The sequence below is a fragment of the Gigantopelta aegis genome, chromosome 6 (genome assembly GCF_016097555.1).
Source record: "Gigantopelta aegis isolate Gae_Host chromosome 6, Gae_host_genome, whole genome shotgun sequence".
Taxonomy (NCBI): domain Eukaryota; kingdom Metazoa; phylum Mollusca; class Gastropoda; order Neomphalida; family Peltospiridae; genus Gigantopelta; species Gigantopelta aegis.
In genome coordinates this window covers 71,189,508-71,208,869 of record NC_054704.1, presented here as the reverse complement: position 1 = coordinate 71,208,869, position 19,362 = coordinate 71,189,508, and the positions used below count along the sequence as shown (strand labels likewise).

The 19,362-nt window shown below is 37.5% G+C and overlaps 1 protein-coding gene across 2 annotated transcripts in view; it reads right to left on the bottom strand.

The window, feature by feature from the left end:
- LOC121374330 overlaps positions 1–17,016 on the bottom strand; it is a 90,893-nt gene extending 73,877 nt beyond the window's left edge. For both annotated transcript variants that reach the window (XM_041501395.1, XM_041501396.1), the window contains exons 1-6: positions 16,749–17,016; positions 12,537–12,775; positions 3,167–3,267; positions 2,123–2,188; positions 1,464–1,548; positions 80–214 (exon numbers count right to left, since the gene is read on the bottom strand). In XM_041501395.1, coding sequence (XP_041357329.1) covers positions 80–214; positions 1,464–1,548; positions 2,123–2,188; positions 3,167–3,267; positions 12,537–12,608 — 459 coding nt within the window. In that variant the 5' untranslated portion in view covers positions 12,609–12,775; positions 16,749–17,016. The remainder of the gene's footprint in view (positions 1–79; positions 215–1,463; positions 1,549–2,122; positions 2,189–3,166; positions 3,268–12,536; positions 12,776–16,748) is intronic.
- Positions 17,017–19,362: the final 2,346 nt, after the last annotated feature.

The window sequence follows — 19,362 nt, the reverse complement described above, 5'->3', positions numbered from 1 at the left end:
CAGCTGCCCATTTATTATGAAACATCAACAAAATACACTGACATGAAATCATTCAGAAAAACTGGGTCATACTACTTACTCTATGTCCTTCTGATATAATGTCGTTCTGCTTTTGTGCATGGATGTGATGTACTTCAGATGTTTGTCGTGGTGATGTAACAGATTTGTTCAGAATATCTTGTGCTTCTTTCCTGTGAAACTTTTTGCCAAAACGCTGAAATACAAATAAAACTACAACATCCTGTCTAATGATGGTAGTATGTGTAGTATGGTAGTATGTATAGTATGGTAGAATGTATGTAATTCTCGTTGTTTTTGTTTTTTTGGTGGGGGGGGGGGGGCAGATGAATTCTTCAAACAAATGAACATGGAAGGTGCAAGACACTAGGGGGTCCGGGGGCATACCCCCCAGGGAATTTTGAAATCTAGAGGTTCTGAAATATGATTTTGCAGCCATTTTAGGAAGGTTATATAGTTAAAACCAAGAAGAGGATTTTCTTTAGGTTTCTATTATCTTTACAGGATTTTTTTTTTGGGGGTCATTTTTTGGCAGTCTCCCCCCCCCCCCCCCCCCCCCTTCCCCTTGCTAGCTATGACCCAGGAATGCACCAAAGACATTTGGTTGTTTTGGTTGAACAGTGGTTGCTCAACAAAACTATTTGTCATAAACAGTCCACCATCCCCGCCTACACTTTTCTTCAGGTGGGTGCTCTACTGACCGAGGCAGTTTCTGCCATGATATCTCTTATAAATACACACTCAATCTTTGACTAAGTTTGACATTATGCAGCTTACAGACAACTTAAATTTAGTAGAAAATTGCAGTAACATGCATGTTAACTCTTGTTGTCCACTATCCTTTTGGTTTAATCAATAGCTAGTACCAGTAACCATTGTTGTGTGTTCAGTTAATAATGGAAGGAAATGTTTTATTTAACGACACACTCAACACATTTTATTTACGGTTATATGGCACTGGACATATGGTTAAGGACCACACAAATATTGAGAGAGGAAACCCACTGTCACCACTTCATGGGCTACTCTTTTCGATTAGCAGCAAGGGATCTTTTATATGCACCATCCCATAGACAGGATAGCACATACCACGGCCTTTGATGTACCAGTCGCGGTGCACTGGCTGGAGCGAGAAATAGCCCAATGAGCCCACTGACGGGGATCGATCCCAAATCGACTGCGCATCAAGCGAGCACTTTACCAAGTTAATAATGAACAAAAATACAGTTAACAAAACAATTGCAGAATAGTTTTTCGGAACAGTCTGTTGTACGTCTCTTTAAATTTAGCATCTTTTACATGTATGGTTTTGCTAAATTTGCTAAAATTATATGCTTGCCAACAATTCCTGATTTACAGTATACATGTATAAATTGGGTGGGTTTTGTGTCCATATTTACAATTTTATTTTGTTTATTGTTTGGGAAATAAAAGTAAAATCTTACTGGCCCCGAGTGCAGGACATGTTTGTTAGCCAGATACCAGTCGTACACTTTACTCAGCCCTGCTTGCTGCTGTTTGGCACGATCTCTGTTAACAAAACAAAAAATACAGAAAATATTACACAGTGTTCAAAATATTTAAGTATTGTCTGTTATTTCTTTTACGTTCATCATGGTATGAACAAAACAAAAAAAAATCTGCAAACTGTGTGAATCGGCGAAGCCGTTCTCATAACTTTGCAGATGATTTTTTTGGTTCATACCCAGATGAACGTAAAAAAAATAACAGACAATACTTATAATTAAATTTGAACCATATATACTTAATGTAATACACAAATGTACTTTATTCTGAATTATTTTTTATCCATAAACAATAACGCTCAATAAGACAACTTGCCCATATAAAATGATGTCATCAGATATAACAGTGTTCTCAATGTTTTATATATTTAATATTACACAGTGTTTTCAACACTGTTTTATATGTTAAATATTACAGAAGTACTGTATTATATGTGAAATATATATAAAAAAATTTAAATGATTAAAGTAGCAGTAGCTGACAAATAATGTTCAGACAGTGTACATTTCAAAATACGCAATTTGTACAACTCTTTCTTTAACGGAGGTCACCGTTTGATAAGATTCCATGTACTCACTGTTTGATTTCACACAGCATCTTGACAAGAATGTTGTAGAACTTTGTGTCTCGCTGGGCTTGTTCCCTGCAAACACCAATAGGCGTTCACTTAAAGGTGCGATGTCAAAGTTGCAATAATGGAGGTTCCCACCAAAAATATTTATTAATTTGTGCGTTGAAACATAAAGTTTATACATTCAGTTATATGCCTATAAAAAATTATAACCAAATAATTCCATTTACTAGAAGACATTTTTGTTTTTTTATGGGGGAATCTTGAGTGTGTCACACACATTAACTAGTTATGTCACTGTTTTATGCGTACACATTCAACACATTAAATGCTTTCCATAATTATTTGCAGACAACTGACAAAGAAATAAAGATGGTGACTATGCTATATTTAGCCACTAATTATTCGGGTAACCCCTCTTGTTGTCCAGTACAAGACTTATTATTATTATTGAGTTAATTGTAAATAGATGATTATTCATGAGATCGATTGATTTATAGCTATATATTACAAATAAATGTGAAAATAATAAAATATTGTAGTTTCAACTTTGACATAGGACCTTTAAGATGACTGATATTACATGTACATTGCTGACATACTAAACCATGTCAACCAGTCTTGGCATTCATTTAAAACTTTCAAACACTGAATTTAATTTGAGATCAGTGTCTCACCTTTAACGTTTTTATATTTTTTGTATTGTAATAAAGAAGGCAAGTTTAACCACATAGCAGTACATTATTCAACTTGGCCACCATTAGGTGTCCAACTTTGTTCAGCGACCAATGCGGTTCTCAACAGTTCATGCGGAGTTGTTTTGAGTCTCAAATCCAAAGATTTAGGGCCAAATTTACAGGTCCTGTCTTTGACTTACAAGCGTGTAACTACCGGTACATGCATTTACAATGCTTGAACATCTGCGTTCAACAAAAACAGGCTTCATAAATTCGGCCATTGAAGTGTTATAACAATAAGATCATGAATGCAACTGTCATCTTCCCCACCGTTATAATATGATCTTGACTCAGAAAAACAAACTGTACTTACATAAGGTCACTGGTCTTGCCCGTCAGATGCGACAGTCTGAAATCTCGGTAATGGCACTCCATGGCAGAGAACATGTCCTTGAACTCTCGAACTGCCATCATCTGAAATAATTCATGTTTACTGACTGGCAACGGGGCAACTTCCTGACTGTTTATGAATAACTATACACTGTACATAATTATATAGATCTACAAAAGGGCAAGTTGCACTTAGGGAAAACAAATGTAATTCAGGCATAACTTTGTGTACCATTTTTTTTTACAATGGTTCCTAAAAATCATCATCAAAATAAGAGGTTGAGCCTCTTAGTATATCTAGTTTCTATGGGCCTGCAGTGTCTAATTATATATTCATTTCAAGGTTTGTGCTATGTAGCTCTTGCAATTCAGAAAATTGCCTCATCAAAAAGTAGTCTCTTTTAGCTAAAATCAATTTTGCCTCAGCATTTGTAATTTGAACATCTCTTTAAAAACAAATACTGATACCAATTGATTTACTTCAGCTTTGGCATCAGCTTATGTGAATTAAAGGGGTTGAATATGCCAGTCAACATCCCCCCCCCCCTCCCACACACACACTCCAACACAAGGATATGCAAACTGTAAAGAGGTGTTTTAGGGATGTTTCAATCATCAAGATTACCACCATTTATGAGAGACAATCTGCTATGTTTTACAAAGTGATACCAGCAAACATACTGGGAACATTTGGTTTCAAAATTTTGATTAGCAATATTTGCTATCAGTTTCAAAAATGTTTAGCACCTTTAGTCTGTCCCATTCTCCTACGAAAATGTTTTTTGTAAATAATTTCAGTTTGGTTTGACGTAAAAAAGAAAAGTAAAAGTGTTTTGGAAATAACAAAACAAAACAAATACTATTTTTGTGTGCAAGTTAGAAAATAACCCGGCTCAGAAATAAATAACTTGTAGTAAATTCCATACATGTAGTATGAAAAAAGGTATTCCCTGTAGAAAGTACTAAATAGACTAATTTTATTAGTATTTAACATGTGCAGCAATACTGAACACAGCCAAAGATGGTCAGTGTGTTTTTATCCATATCATGTATAATAAGGGACCCAAGCAGCAGGCAATACTAACAAGTGGGATGAACAATGACAACCTCAGGTGACTGGTGAATGAAAGTTAAAGTTTGTTTTGTTTAACGACACCACTAGAGCTACATTTTTCCATTAGTAGCACTTTCCCAGATAGGAAAGCACATACCATGGCTTTTGACCAGTTGTGGTGAACTGATTGAAACGAGAGAAAAAAACCCAATCAGTTGAATGGATCCACTGAGGTGGTTTGATCCTGCAACACAAGCACCTCAGACGAGTGCTTAACTGACTGAGCTAAATCCCTCCCCCTCCCCCCGGTGAATGAATAAGAATTCGTCACATCAATAATACTTATTGATCTTTCTTCTCTTTTACATGTCACTCACAAGATACAAACTGTTCTTTTCACAGCTCAGTTCACATGCTTTTATGACATAACTACATGTACACGCATAATTTTTTTTTTTTTTTAAAGAGAGAATAACTGAGCACTGATTTATTGTCAACAGACAAAGCACAAAACATGTTTTGTATATGTTTGCCGTGTGAGTAATGTTTTATTGCAGGGCAGCTCGTGGGTAACCTGCCAAACATAAACACTGGTGAAAGCCGGTACATCACAACAGGTCAGAGACGGTTATTGTAAACACTTTAAACTGTTTGTATTACATTCATAAAATTAGTATAATATCCATATTCGGTTTGCATTCTCCTTTCAATGCATGAATACTGGACTTATCTGTAACATACCAGCACTTAGTTACCAGTTACAACAATGGTTGACGGATCACCTTGGTGCACTGCTCGGTGAACAAATATAATCGAATCTGACTTCTTTCTCTCTCCCTATTACTTCAGGTCATAGTCATTTTATAACACACGCTTTTCTATATTACATCATATGAATAGCATATGTTTAACTACAGCAGATAAGATTAAGTTTGTTTAATGCAATTGAATATCATACATACAACTCAACACACTTTTCTCCATAACATTACAAGAATTTTATTAGTAAGTAAGTAACTTGTTTAACATGCTCATATACCACTGAGGTTTCGAACACGCTCATCCCAAGTCTGACTTCCGATAAGATCGGGGACCTGATTCAGGACAAGAATTAGTTACTAAATATTATTAAGTTTAACTACCAGGTACAGTGAAACCTCTCAAAACCGGACCGTCAGTAAACCAGAATTCTCTTAAAACCGGACATTTGTCATGGTCCCTTTTTAAATATCTGTACAGAAGAGAAACTCTCTAAACTGGATACCTCTTAAAACTGAACTTTTTACTTGGTCGCAAGGGTGTCCGATTTAGAGGAGTTACACTGTACAACAGATTACTTTACATGTTTTTTTAATTCACACTCCATTACACCAAAATAATATGATATGTTTATAACTATAGTATATTATATAGATAGGATTAGTTTGGACAATGTGTGCATGTTATCTTTATTTAAAACATATCTAGTCTACTGTCTTATAACAGGCTTAACAGTAACTGAAGTGGGGGGTACAATCTCTTACAGGGGGGGGTCACAGTCTCTAGTGGAGGGGGTGGGACGTAGCTCAGTGGTACAGCGCTCACTCGATCTGGGATTGATCCCCGTCGGTGGGCCCACTGGGCTATTTCTCATCACAGCCAGTTCACCACTACTGGTATATCAAAGGCCATGGTATGTGCTATCCTGTCTGTGGGATGGTGCATATAAAAGATCCCTTGCTGCTAATCGGAAATAGTAGCCCATGAAGTGGCAACAGCGGGTTTCCTCTCAATATCTGTGTGGTTCTTAACCATATGTCTGACACCATATAACCGTAATTAAAATGTGTTGAGTGCGTTGTTAAATAAAACATTTCTTTCTTTCTAGTGGAGGGGGTGGGTCATAAGCCATATTTTTATCTTTATTTGCATGTCTAGAGAAGGACAAACAAAATATACAATTTCTCCCTCAGTTCCAACAGGCCTGCATAAAGAAACAGATTTCAATGAGCACCCCTCTCGCCCCTCCCCCACCGCCCTAAAAAAGGTTTTAAATAATAACAAAAACCTGGCTATGCTGACTGAATACAAAGACCATATATATTTTCCGTAATTGGTAGGACTGAATCGTTCTGCACTAGACGAGCAATAAACCAGCAGAGTACACAGAGGTATTTCTCTAGCTGTCAGTGAGGAAGAGATTAGCATGGAGCTTTATAACGTGCAGGTGACATGAGGCCAGGTATTCCCGAGTGTGTTTGGTTATTGATTTCTGTTTAAGCCACAGCTCATGGGTATACTAATCTCCCGTCGTCCCACAACACAGTAGCCTGGAACACAAACGGATTAGCAGGCCGGCCAGCTAAATGAGCCGGCTGGGTCTCATTGACAATCAATTACTGACAAATAGATCATTTCCCTGGCTCAAAATGGTAGTGTGTACAGCAATAACTCTACAGTTTATTACACACATAATGGTCTTTAGTCTTGAAAATCTATCTCTTTTTTTTTTTAAAGTACTTAATGTTCAAAGGTTTTCTTAGGCCAGTTAGTTCACATTCAAATCGTAGCTGTCCATATAAAAAAATTGAATAAAAACATTGGTCACTTGTCATGGACAGAACTCTCTGGCGAAGTCAAAGGTTGTGCCCACGACAAGTGTGCTTTAACCATTATCTGATGGAAGCATGCCAAAAATTACCCATACCCATACTGGTCAGATATGAAGACACATTTTGGGGGTGGGAGGTGAGATTAATTCTTGGAACTCTAAAATTGTACAGGTCTGTAAAAAACAAACATTATTATTTTTTTTAATCAGGTTTTTTTTTTAAAGAAATAGATCTTTTGCATTTAAAACAAACAAAAAACTATTTTGCCAACAAAAAAAACTCCACCCCAACAGCATGAGAACAGATAGTCCTAACAAATGTGTACCTTCTTCAGTACAATATCTAACACTCCCCCCATGCCAATCCTCACTTACCCACCAATTATTGCTTCCTATAAAATTGGGGCGGGACGTAGCTCAGTGGTACAGCACTTGCCTGATGCGCAATCGATCAAGGATCGCTTCCTGTCAGTGGGCCCATTGGGCTATTTCTCATTCCAGCCAGTGCCCCACAATTGGTGCAACAAAGGCGGTGGTATGTACTATCCTGTCTGAGGGATGGTGCATATAAAAGATCCCTTGCTGCTAATGAAAAAAGAGTAGCCCATGAAGTGGCGACAGTGGGTTTCCTCTCTCAATATCTGTCTGGTCCTTAACGATATAACCGTAAATAAAATGTGTTGAGTGCGTCGTTAAATAAAACATTTCCTTCTTTCCTTCCTTCCTATAAAATTAATAATGACTTGGTAACAAATGATCTTTCCTATTTTTTGTGACTTATCTAGCCATATACATTTACATCACTGATTAATTGTTTATGCTTATTATGTTTGTGAGATGGTAAATATAAAGGAGCCCTTGCTGCTAATCAAAGAGTAGTCCATGGTGTGGCAGCATCATGTTATTAGGATATCTGTGTGAACCGTAACCAGTCATACACCATATAAACATTTTTAAAAATGTGTAGAGAAAAATAAAACACTTTTTGTTTCCTTCGTCTTGTGTTAAAATGTCTTTTTTTAAAAGGAAAAAAGATTGATATACATGCAGATCTGATTACATTCATTTATTCATTTAACTTATTTTCATGCTTATATCCAATTAAGGTTCAAGCACGCTGTTTTGGGCATACACCTCAGCTATCTGGGCTGTCTGTCCAGGACAGTGGGTTAGTTGTTAGTGGTTAGTGAGAGAGAAGAGGGTGTAGTAGTCTTACCCATCGAGTCATTAAAACTCACTCTGGGTGGGAGTTGGTACCAGGTTGCGAACCCAGTATCTACCAGTCATGTCCGATGGCTTAACCACAACATCACCAAGGCTGGTTCTGAGTACAAGTCTGATTTTCACAGGTTCTGTTTTGTGGGATATTAAACAAGCACAATGGGACTTGATTATTCATCTGGGGTTCAGTTTAGAGGCTTCAGGTTTTGAGGTGTAACTTTTAGCTATTTTGTTTTGGGAGAGGGGGGGTAATATCTTTTGGTCACCGTGTTTGCTTCATATGTAAAATATTCTAGATTTTTTTATAACTTAAAAAAATAAGTTGGTGATCATCCCCACATGCTCCATGACCACCACCTCCCCCCCCCCACCCCCAAAAAAACCCCCCAACAAACACAAAACAAAACAACAAATGTTCGAACAATGTTCAATTTCCACCCATAGGTGACAAGTGCTTGCAACTTTAATCATCTGATTAAATGTCAGATGCTGACACCTAGGGTGTCCATTGGTAGATTCTCCAGTATGGCAAAACCACTTGTGTTGATACCGAAAATAATAATACATTTCTTTGATTTGAGTATTAAAAGTTTCTATCTTTCAAAATCCTTGCATAACTCTGTATATTCAACTATTAAAAAAAAAAAAAAAGAGAATGCATAAATATGAACTTTACATAATGTCATGTATACTTGTCAACCTTAGATCTTGGCATTAAAAAAATAATAATAATAATAAAATAAAATAAGTAATTAAGAAAAATAAGTAATTACTAGTTGTGTATTTCTTTTTTACGTTTAAATATTATTATGATTTAATTTATCCCAAAATATTAAGAACACAAACAAGAAATTTGAACATTAATTAGTATATTTTCGGTATTAGTAATACACTTACAGGTTACGTTGCATCATTGTTATTTGTAGTTTGTGAAATCTTATAAATTAATATTCAGTTTTTACTATAATGAGGAACAGTGGTGTGGTACTTAAATAATTATAACGATGCAATAAACATTGTATTTCCAATAATCATAAGTAATTTTAAGCTCATTATTGACATTGTGTGAAATATTCCGGAATTATACCCATTTCCATGAGTAACTTTATGTCAAACATGACATTTTAATCATTGTAAAAAAAATAATGCCTTGAAGTATACTCTTGTTACCAACATTTTACTCCACAAACATACAAAACTACCTGATACAAGTATTGTTTATATAGCTAATTGGTCTTTTTGTAGTCTGGCTTTGACGTGATTTCGACATTGTGTGTATTGAAGGAAGAAAGGAAATGTTTTATTAAACAATGCACTCAACACATTTTATTTACGGTTACATGTATATGGCGTCAGTTAAGGACCACACAGATATTGAGAGAGGAAACCTGCTGTTGCCACTTCATGGGCTACTCTTTTCGATTAGCAGCAAGGGATCTTATATATACACCATCCCAAAGGCAGGATAGTACATACCACAGCCTTTGTTACACCAGTTGTGGAGCACTGGCTGGAACGAGAAATAGCCGAATGGGTCCACCGATGGGGATCGATCCTAGACAGACCGCATATAAAGCGAACGCTTTACCACTGGACATGTCCCGCCCCTTGTGTGTATTGATGCATGCGGTCGCTGCCTGGCACTTTCAGCCATAGTTGCATTATGTAATCTAGTGGAAAAACGTTAACAGGACTGAATTGGATAGTTTTATATATGGAAACACTAAATGTAAATGCACAGCCATGGTAGCTTGAATTTTTTAAGCTTAGAATATAAGGATTTCCTGGGGAAAAAAGTTTATCCAGCGGGAGACTTGATGAAATACCGGGAGTCTCCCATGGAATCCGGGAGGGTTGACAGGTCTGGTACCGGTAACACCAATGACAAAATTTAAGTAAATAATTAATTTTTGCCCTTTAAAGAAACAGTTGAGAAAACTGAAAAAGTACATGTTGTAGCAGACATACTATATCTATAATAACATTCAAAAAGTTTCTTAAAATTATTAACCATTACATAAATACGATTGTAACACCAATGACTGTGAATAAACCTACTTTTATATTTTGACAACACATTCATTAGATTTAAACAAAACTACTCAGTCACAATTCTTCATATGTCTGCTGCTTTTAACAAATAGGTTTGATGGCCATTATCTACTGGTGGAATGTTTCATGCAGAGAGCATTCAGTTTCTTTTGTTTTCTCATAAGTATATACAGTAACACCAATGACATAAAAATTCAGGGACAATCTTATATTGCTCACCATATTTTGAATATGGAAAATATTTACAAAATTCCTTCTTTTGTGAGTAAATCAGCCATCAGTAGGTATTACATTAAAGTTATTCAGTGGTATGTCTTCTGTTATATATTTTAATAGTGCATGTTATGTGTAGTGCTATGCCTGGGACACGTAACACTAATGTTATTTTCCACTAATCCAGAATAAAATCTGCATTAAAGCCGATTACCAGAGGCCCCTGCGTGTGCTGTAACTTCACCGTGGTGCAGGGGTGTAACATTCTCTTTGAGAATGGCCAATACAGCACAAAATTGAAGTTTTGAGTAAAATTCAGTATCCGTAAAATTCTGTGATATTTGTGTTTTTGTACAGTTCTTTACACTTTTTGTTTAAGTCTTGAATTTTTATATTGATGTTGATCATCACTTTATTTATTTGCATTACCATAGTTTGACACCCAATAGCCGATGTATTTTTTGTGCTGGGGTGTTGTTAAACATTCATTCATTCCGATTACCAGAGGAACAAAATGCTATGACAGGGTTATATTATTAATATGGTATTGTTAGACAACAAACTTAGTTATATATATATATATATATACACAGTCGAACTTCGTTAACTCGAAGTTGAAGGGGGCAACGAAATAGTTCGAGTTTCAGGGAGTTCGAGTTTTCGAAATTCGTACAGCAGACCCCAAAGTGAAACTGCATTGTAGTATTATCATTTCGTTGATATCGGAAGACACGTTTGCTGCTCCATCCCTGTCCCCAACACACAGATGTTAGCACATTCCTTCTGTGTATATGATAAAACTAAGTAAATATTAACAGAAACGAGATAAATCCAATCGATTTGACGTACATCTCTGTGTACTTTTATTGTATTTATTAATAAATTAAATGTCTTTTACCGTTAATTTTCTCTTCACACCCTTTCTTTCTGTCTCCAATCTGGCTATCCCCCCATTTTTGGGCCCTTCGCCAGATTGCTTGGATGACAAGAAAGCGTGACTATTAACCAATCTGGCTATCCCCCCGTTGCCGGGTCCTTCCCCAGATTGCTCGAGCTCTGATGTATCAGTTTCTAACATAACTAAATGACTAGTAATGAATCATTTTGAATTCATACTTAAATAGCAAATAACAAATTTGATATGATTCACTTGTTTAAGAGAAAAAACAAACAGCGTTAATTGTTATTATAACAGTTCTTTGAAGATTACAAGACTATCCGTACTTTGTGTAACGAGGCCCGCTGCCGTGTACAAACAATGACAACCAAATGCAGGAATGTAGGATCATTTCGTTCCGCATAGTTGGCGATCTATTATTCTGTAATTACCACGTGTATCATCGATAGCCGAGACCAGTCGGGGCGCTCACGCTTGGCTTGGGTGACAATTCATTTTTCTTTAAAGTATTACCGGTACAGTTAAAAGGCTCAGTCACTCCACAAACTTCGAGTTTTGGAAGTGCAATATCCCTTAATTTTTTATGGTGGGACCAAAAAATTACTTTGAGAGATAGAGTTTTTCGAATGTTCGAAGTTTGAGTGTTCGAAGTCTGTTATTACTAGTTTGTATAGCAGTTCGGCCGGGACCGCCGTTTCACTTCGAGAGATCGACGTTTTTGAAAGATCGAAGTTTGAGTTATCGAAGGTCGACTGTATATATATATATATATATATATATATATATATATATATATATATATATATACAATCGTTAAAAGTGTATATTTGTCTCTACATGACAGGCTTGTTTCGTGAGAGAGTTATATATATATATAAATAAAAGTGAAATTGTGCTAGGACATAAAAGTGACACTTTCTGTAGAATGACCCCTCTATGCCTGAATTTGGAGAAGAAAAAATAGATGATCATCAACTTTTTTTTTACTTGGCCAAAAGTGCCACTACATAAGTTACATTTCCAATGTACAGACAGGATAGCACATACTATGGTTTTTGATACTCACCAATGACAACTCTCTCTTCTTCCCTCACTCTTCTAGTTTTGTTGGAGGGAGAGGGTGCACTGGCTAAGCCAGGGGGCATGGGTTGGGGCATCAACCACCTTTAACATTTACTTGTCCCCCATAACACAAGGCAGTGTAGTTGCCCCTTCCTAATGTGGGATGCCCCAATATAAAATCCTGGATAGCCCAATTGGGGGGGGGGGGGGGGGGGGGGGCGCGTGGAGGGGTCCTTTGTTTTGGAGGCCCACTTTCAACCTACCTTTGATCCTTTGAGATTCTTCAGCCCCTGCTCCAAATAATCCAGTCCCGTTATAGCGTGTACCACAGACATGGTTACTTGTCAACACCAACACGATGTCGCACACGTGTGTGTTAATGCTGTTAAAAGATTTCCCAGCGCGATGTCACACTGTTAAAACGTCCACCTCTTCACTTGATCAGAATAAAAGTCCTTGCCTGTTTGGGTTTTCTTTTAGATATTTTGTCATGCCACTGCACCTGTTATGAAGGAACATATTTACAGTAACACCCCGCCAAACAATACATGGCGTAATCAACAGTTGTCAACTCCCGATACATTCCTTGTACCATTACACTGATCAAAACCGAACCGCATTTTCACACTCGGTGACACTGGGTTAAATTTTTACACAGTTGTCAAAGTCGATTTTGGTTACAAATCAACCAAGAAAGTTTATCCATACATCAATATGAATATGTTAATCCCGCCCGTATCAACGCGCGTAAGGTTTCTCCAAAACTTATACAATAAGTTAGCACAGTTGACATTTGCCTGCTGTCTGTCAAAACCACTTGACACCCAAGGCAGAGAAACCGGGTAAATCAATCTGCGACTGTGTGTACCGTTACAGCACCAGTCTATTTTTGGTTCGGCCGAGTCGATCAGATTAAGTTGGCAAGAAATATCGTTCCGCTCAATCCCCCAGATCAGTGGCCTATAACTTGTATATAGGAAACCACTCAAGCTTCAAGCGTTCAACAAAAACCAGAAATATCTTTTAATCATTATTTGTTTTCTTTTCATGAATACTCGGTTGAGGTGTTCCTACATGTGACGTAGAAGGGGGGAGGGAGGTCGATGCTCCCAGGTGAATGTGGCATATTTTCAAATAAAAATATACTAGTACATTGTGAATGCTACACGAGTGACTGTAAAACACTTCTCATGAGCAAAAGCGAGTTGATATGGTGAAATATGTATAGGTCTATTCCAGCTGTGTTTGTGTCAAGTATCTTCAAGAACGGAGTTAAAATTTAAAGGTCTGGTTCAGCAAATCTCAACAAAACCATTAACCCTTTCAAAATAGGGTTTGTGTGTTGTTTGGGGTTTTTGGGTTTTTTTTTTGCACATGGCAAATCTGAACACAACCATTAACCCTTTCAAAATAGTTTTTCCCACATATGGCAGTTTAAATGACGTTTTTACAACTTTTGACAATTTATCATGACCTACTCGATAGACGGAGTGAATTTGGCGTGTAAGTTTAAATGAAACGTACGGTAATCACCATGGAGAAGTCAATCAGATGTCTTTATATAATATGTAATACATGTTGGATATTGCCATGCGATACCAAATATATTGCACGGCGTAAAAACGTTTAATTAATTTTGTGACGGTGTATTAATTACATTGGTGATAGAACCTTTAAAAAAGAGATGTTTTTATACACATAGGCGTTCCCCCCCCCCCCCCCAATCCCCCATGAATATATATTACTGAACCATCCAGAAAGAAATGTTTTAATTAACGACGCACTCAACACATTTTATTTACGGTTATATGGCGTCAGACATATGGATAAGGACCACACAGATATTGAGAGAAGAAACCCGCTGTCGCCACTTCATGGGCTACTCTTTTCGATTAACAGCAGGGGATCTTTTATATGCACCATCCCACAGACGGTACATACCACGGCCTTTGTTACACCAGTTGTAGAGCACTGGCTGGAACGAGAAATAGCCCAATGGGCCCACCGACGAGAATCGATCCCAGATCGATCGCGCATCAGATGAGCGCTGTACCACTGAGCTACATCCCGCCCCGAACCATCCAGATGCTAGCAACATATGATGTATACATCGATCATTTATAACCTTGGAAATTAGGCGGGGGATGGGTGGGGGTGGGGTGGGGGGGCTAGACTGGCGAACGATGCTTTAAGGGGGATTGGGTAATGCTCTCCCGAAAAATCATTAAAACAAGACGATTTGATTGGAGAAGGGGGTTTCGACCCCAACCCCTCTACCAGTTGATTCTCTGGATGCCCTGTTCTTGCAGGAAAACATTAACAACACACCCTTTATGAACGTTGGAAGAATGAACCACCCCGATATCCGCGACCACCTCGCATGAAAGGAACGATTGGGGCCAAGATCTCATCTCTGTAGCTTACATCAGTTACATTTTACGTCCACAACAGAGCTGAGTGCGTTCAGTTGCTGTTAATGAACCACCATTAAACCTGTTGTGTTCAACCATTGCAGCCCACGGGTGTTCGGATCCTGTCAGGTATTTATGGGTGTTTAGTTAGTATCACTCGAGGGATTGAGTCATGCGCGTACTCTGTATTGTCGTATATATTGAGTAAAAGTCGACAACACAAAGAGGTCAAACACAGAACCACGCTCGCTAAAAATGACAACTATAAAAACAAAAAAGACATTTACATTACAAAACCTATATTGGTCGAATAATAATCATATACGACAAAACAAGGTACGCGCATGACTCGTTCCATGTAGTGGTACTAACTTTAACATCCATAAACTCCAACCAGGACCCGAACGCCCGTGCTTCAGCCTCTGCGAAACGTTCTCCGCGACGTCGATATACACATCGGCGGCCATCTTGAAATGTCAGGTTGAATCTGCTTCCGTTCTTAATTAGGACAAGAGCACTGACGTTGATGCCAGCGCCCGTGCTGCCTACAACATTGCAATCTCGATTGTATTTGCCACGAAGTTAACGGAGGTCGTATTGCCGGACACCTTGTACAATGCCCGTAAACGGCAACGAATTAGGCCTACTGATGGCATCATTGTGAGGGTTCATGAAGTCATGACATAAATCAGATGCGGTTGCGAAACGATTCCAGGGGGTCTGGATGCGGAGGTATCTGTCTGTCTTACCAGGCTCTAGTTACCTGTGGGCGCCCTGGTCTTGTCTTGGAGCACTGGAAACTGACCCAGTCATTTGAAATCGTGGCACAACCGCCCAACCACACTTCGACATACATTAAAGTGATTCGCGACTTCCCATTAACCATGTGCAGCTTGTATGCGACCTAGGATATTGCATTTCCCATCTCGACAGCAGTCAAAAAAAAGCAAAAAAAAAGCATTTTCAACTGAACTCTACCTACAAATGTGGATGGTGATCATACACTTTTATACCCATGAGAACGCACTGCATAGACACAATATGCAGAAGTTCAGGCATGGCAACACATTTGTGGGGGTGATCATGAGTACCGTACGTAATTTGGCATAGATCTTACAATTTTGCTTTGCCCTGTAACCAGATGTGAAGCTACTCGTACTAAAAACACAAATATTTCGTAGGAAACCTCACTACATTCCTCGTTTCACATAAATGTGTCGGGCGGACATCGTCATCATTTTTAGTATTAAACACGAATGATCTTTCAATAATGACTAGGTAGTCTCTATATATTGTGGTTGGTATTTGTTTTCATGTGTACATAAAAAAAAAAAAAATGTATCAAATAGTTAAATTAAAGGTAAAATTAGTAGTCTGTAGCGTATATCGCTGTGAACATGATAATAGGTGCATGGTGCTTATAATACAAATCTTTCTCGCAATCAGGGCCGTAGCTAGAGGAGGGCAAGGGGGCACTCCCCCCCCCCCCGAAAAAAATCCGGAAAACGTACAAACTTCAAGAAAATTCTCTTCTTAACTGTTTAAAGAATTGTAGACTATTAACTAGGCTACTCAGTTGCCCCCCCCCCCCCCAAAAAAAAAAAAAAAAAAAAATATATATATATATATATATATAAATAAAATACTAGCTACAGCCCTGACGATCATATAATTCTAACCGATTGTGTAATCGACAGTTAATCAGTTGGTGCAAACTGATTAGCCTACCAATGATCGATTATGAAAATCCAACCGATAGGCTACCCAACACTACACTTTCCTTACCGTAACCATTATAATTGGTCTGCCTATACTACTGGAGTCAAGAGCGGAAGAATATTGATGAGTCTACATATGCTTTTACTTATCGAATGTAAAATCACTACATTTTTAGATCTGCCCGCAGTTCAACTTCTAATTTTTATGCCCTACGGCGACACGCAACGAAAGTTTGCGTGCCCAACATGGCAGAAGACAGTTTACGTAGTTTGAGTAATACAACCTTGAAATTAACTTTATAACTAATATGAACGTAACCATAAAATTATCATAAATCCATCCAACCTCGTAGCATTAGTTAAGCTGTTGTGTTAAGTGATGAACTTTTTGTCTTCACTGAATTCCAGAACCAACGCCGATAAACGTAACATCAACATATTCGTCATTTTGTTTGTAAACGTTCTTCTGTACATATGATATATTGAATTTTTTTTAAGGTTAACTGAATCAGCTCCGACTAATGATTTTAACATGATTCCATCGGTTCATAATCTTGACAGAATTTACTAATTTAAGAGCATAAATAACAATACTAAAATTTTAGTTACTAAAGTAAAACGTCAATTCTATACCGGAAGCAATTCGGACGAATCCATTATCATTCAGGGCTGGCCAAAGATACTCGTCCGCTCGCCCTAGACGAGTAAAAATTTGTTCGGACGAGTCAAATGTACAATTCAGTCGTCCGAGGGACAACCCAAATTTCCGAACACAAACTGCCTCTTTATCCCTTTTGTACACTTGCGATTTTTGTAATTCTATAGTCTGTAGCAAGCGTCGTCTACCATTTCAAAGCTTGGCCAAGACCGCGAAGCGTTCACAGACTCCGATTGGTTGTGCAAGTAAGAACACTATAACTGACTTCCTCCCCCCCCCCCCCAACCCTCTCTCCGTCCATCCATCCCCTATGTACAGTGTTGTGCGTGCGTGCGTATGTGTGAGTGTTGTGTTCACTGTGTCAGGCCCCTGGATTTCAATAAACGATAGTATTCGGTACCGTGTCGGTAAAATCACGAAACCAAATTTTCGTTTCCCATGATTATGAGGCTATATCGAGCTCTGTATTTGACCGGAAGTAGGTCCACGTCTTTGAATAAGCGCCTCTCCTATTTGAAGACATTTAATTAAGTGAGGCCTTTATTCGTAAATCGTGGTATTTTATGACGGTGTCTGTGAAATAAATTGCCAAAAACGTTGAACAATTGAGAAAAAAGCCGTTTACGGTCCAGGTCCCCATTCCACAAAGCGATCTTAGCCCTAAGGTCACCTTAAGTGCATTGCTACCTAATGCACTAAGGTGATCTTAGTGCTAAGATCTTTTTTTGTGAAACGGGGCCCAGGACGTTATTAAAATGGACAAGTAGACTCATTGTAAAGTTAGTTTTCACTTTATCTACATCAGCTCGCGCAACACGCGTGTGACGTAAAACGAGGTCAGGGAAAGTTAGTAGCGTTTCTTATTACGAATTCGAAATTAGGTTGTCCATCTGCACATTTTTGCATTTGTTTCCCAATTAAATGGATGTATTAAATATACATGTATGCAGTTAACATTTAATTGACTAAATGTTAAAGAACAGTGAGTAGGTGCGCGTGCAGGAAAATTTGTAACGGGATCTAAGCAGTCTCCGACTGAGTCCGTGTGTCGGACTGGTAGCGAGAGCGCTAAACGCATGTATTTCAAACATTAAATGTCCTGCATTCTACAAGTAAAATTCATTCTGAAAAATAAAGGGGTATACTTTTAATATTTAAAAATATATATATAGGCTATATCTCTTTGGTACACTCTTCCGTTATGACCCCTATCCCCCCCCCCCCCCAAAAAAAAAACACCAAAAAACAACCAAGACGTAATTAATGTTATTCACTATGAAATCGTTAACTAAAAGTATGATCATTCTAAAGTAAACGGTTAAAGTTAAAAAAAAAAAAAAAAAAAAATCATAAAGTTAAACTCATATCCAATTTTCATAAAGTTAAACTCATATCCAATTTTCCTTCTTTTGATAGCATTTTTTTTTTTTTTTTTTTTTAACACATTTACAAATTAAGGGAAATAAACATATATAGTAATACAGGGCTTACAAGTGCTTTGTATGATGTGACATTGTTTCACATGTACATTTTAAATTTTGATTTAAACTGGTTACGTTTTGGAACAAGTTAATTTGATGTACCAGTCTTGGTGCACTGGCTGAAGCGAGAAATAGCCCAATGGGCCCACTGACAGGAATCGATCCCAAACTGACTGCACATCAAGCGAGCGCTTTACCACTGGGCTATGTCCCGCCGCTGGTAGTGAATAAACATTGTTATCCGGATTCGGGCATTTCAGATTAATTCAAGCAAAAATGGGAGCCCATATGCCTAATTAAAATCAATCAATCAATCAATCAATCAATGGACAAATTATAATTGTACAAACAATCATTTCCATAATATTCTGTGGCTTGGACAAGTGAAATATTATAAATTTATTGGTTCACAAACTACAGAGCAATGCACAGAAACTCACATTACCTGTAACATTGACCAATTGGAAGTTACCTGTAGGCACATATAAAACAAAACAAAAAAAAGTTAATGTATTGAAAAAGGAAAAACTGTACATGGTCATGCATTAGCAATACTTATGTAAAAGAAACAAAAAACAAATTTAATCTTTCTTCAAATAATTTTATTACAAACATGTTCCTCTATATTATTCTTTAATAATAATATGCAGAGAAACATTTGTTTTATACACAATTAACCAGTACCAAGAGTACTAGAATATTACAGAGAAAATTAAACTACCTGCATACTATTAAAATAAAGTTTAGTGTCTGTATACTAGTAACTAGTACATGGAATTATAACAGAATATTACATGAGCTACGTATTAAAACTTCCAGTG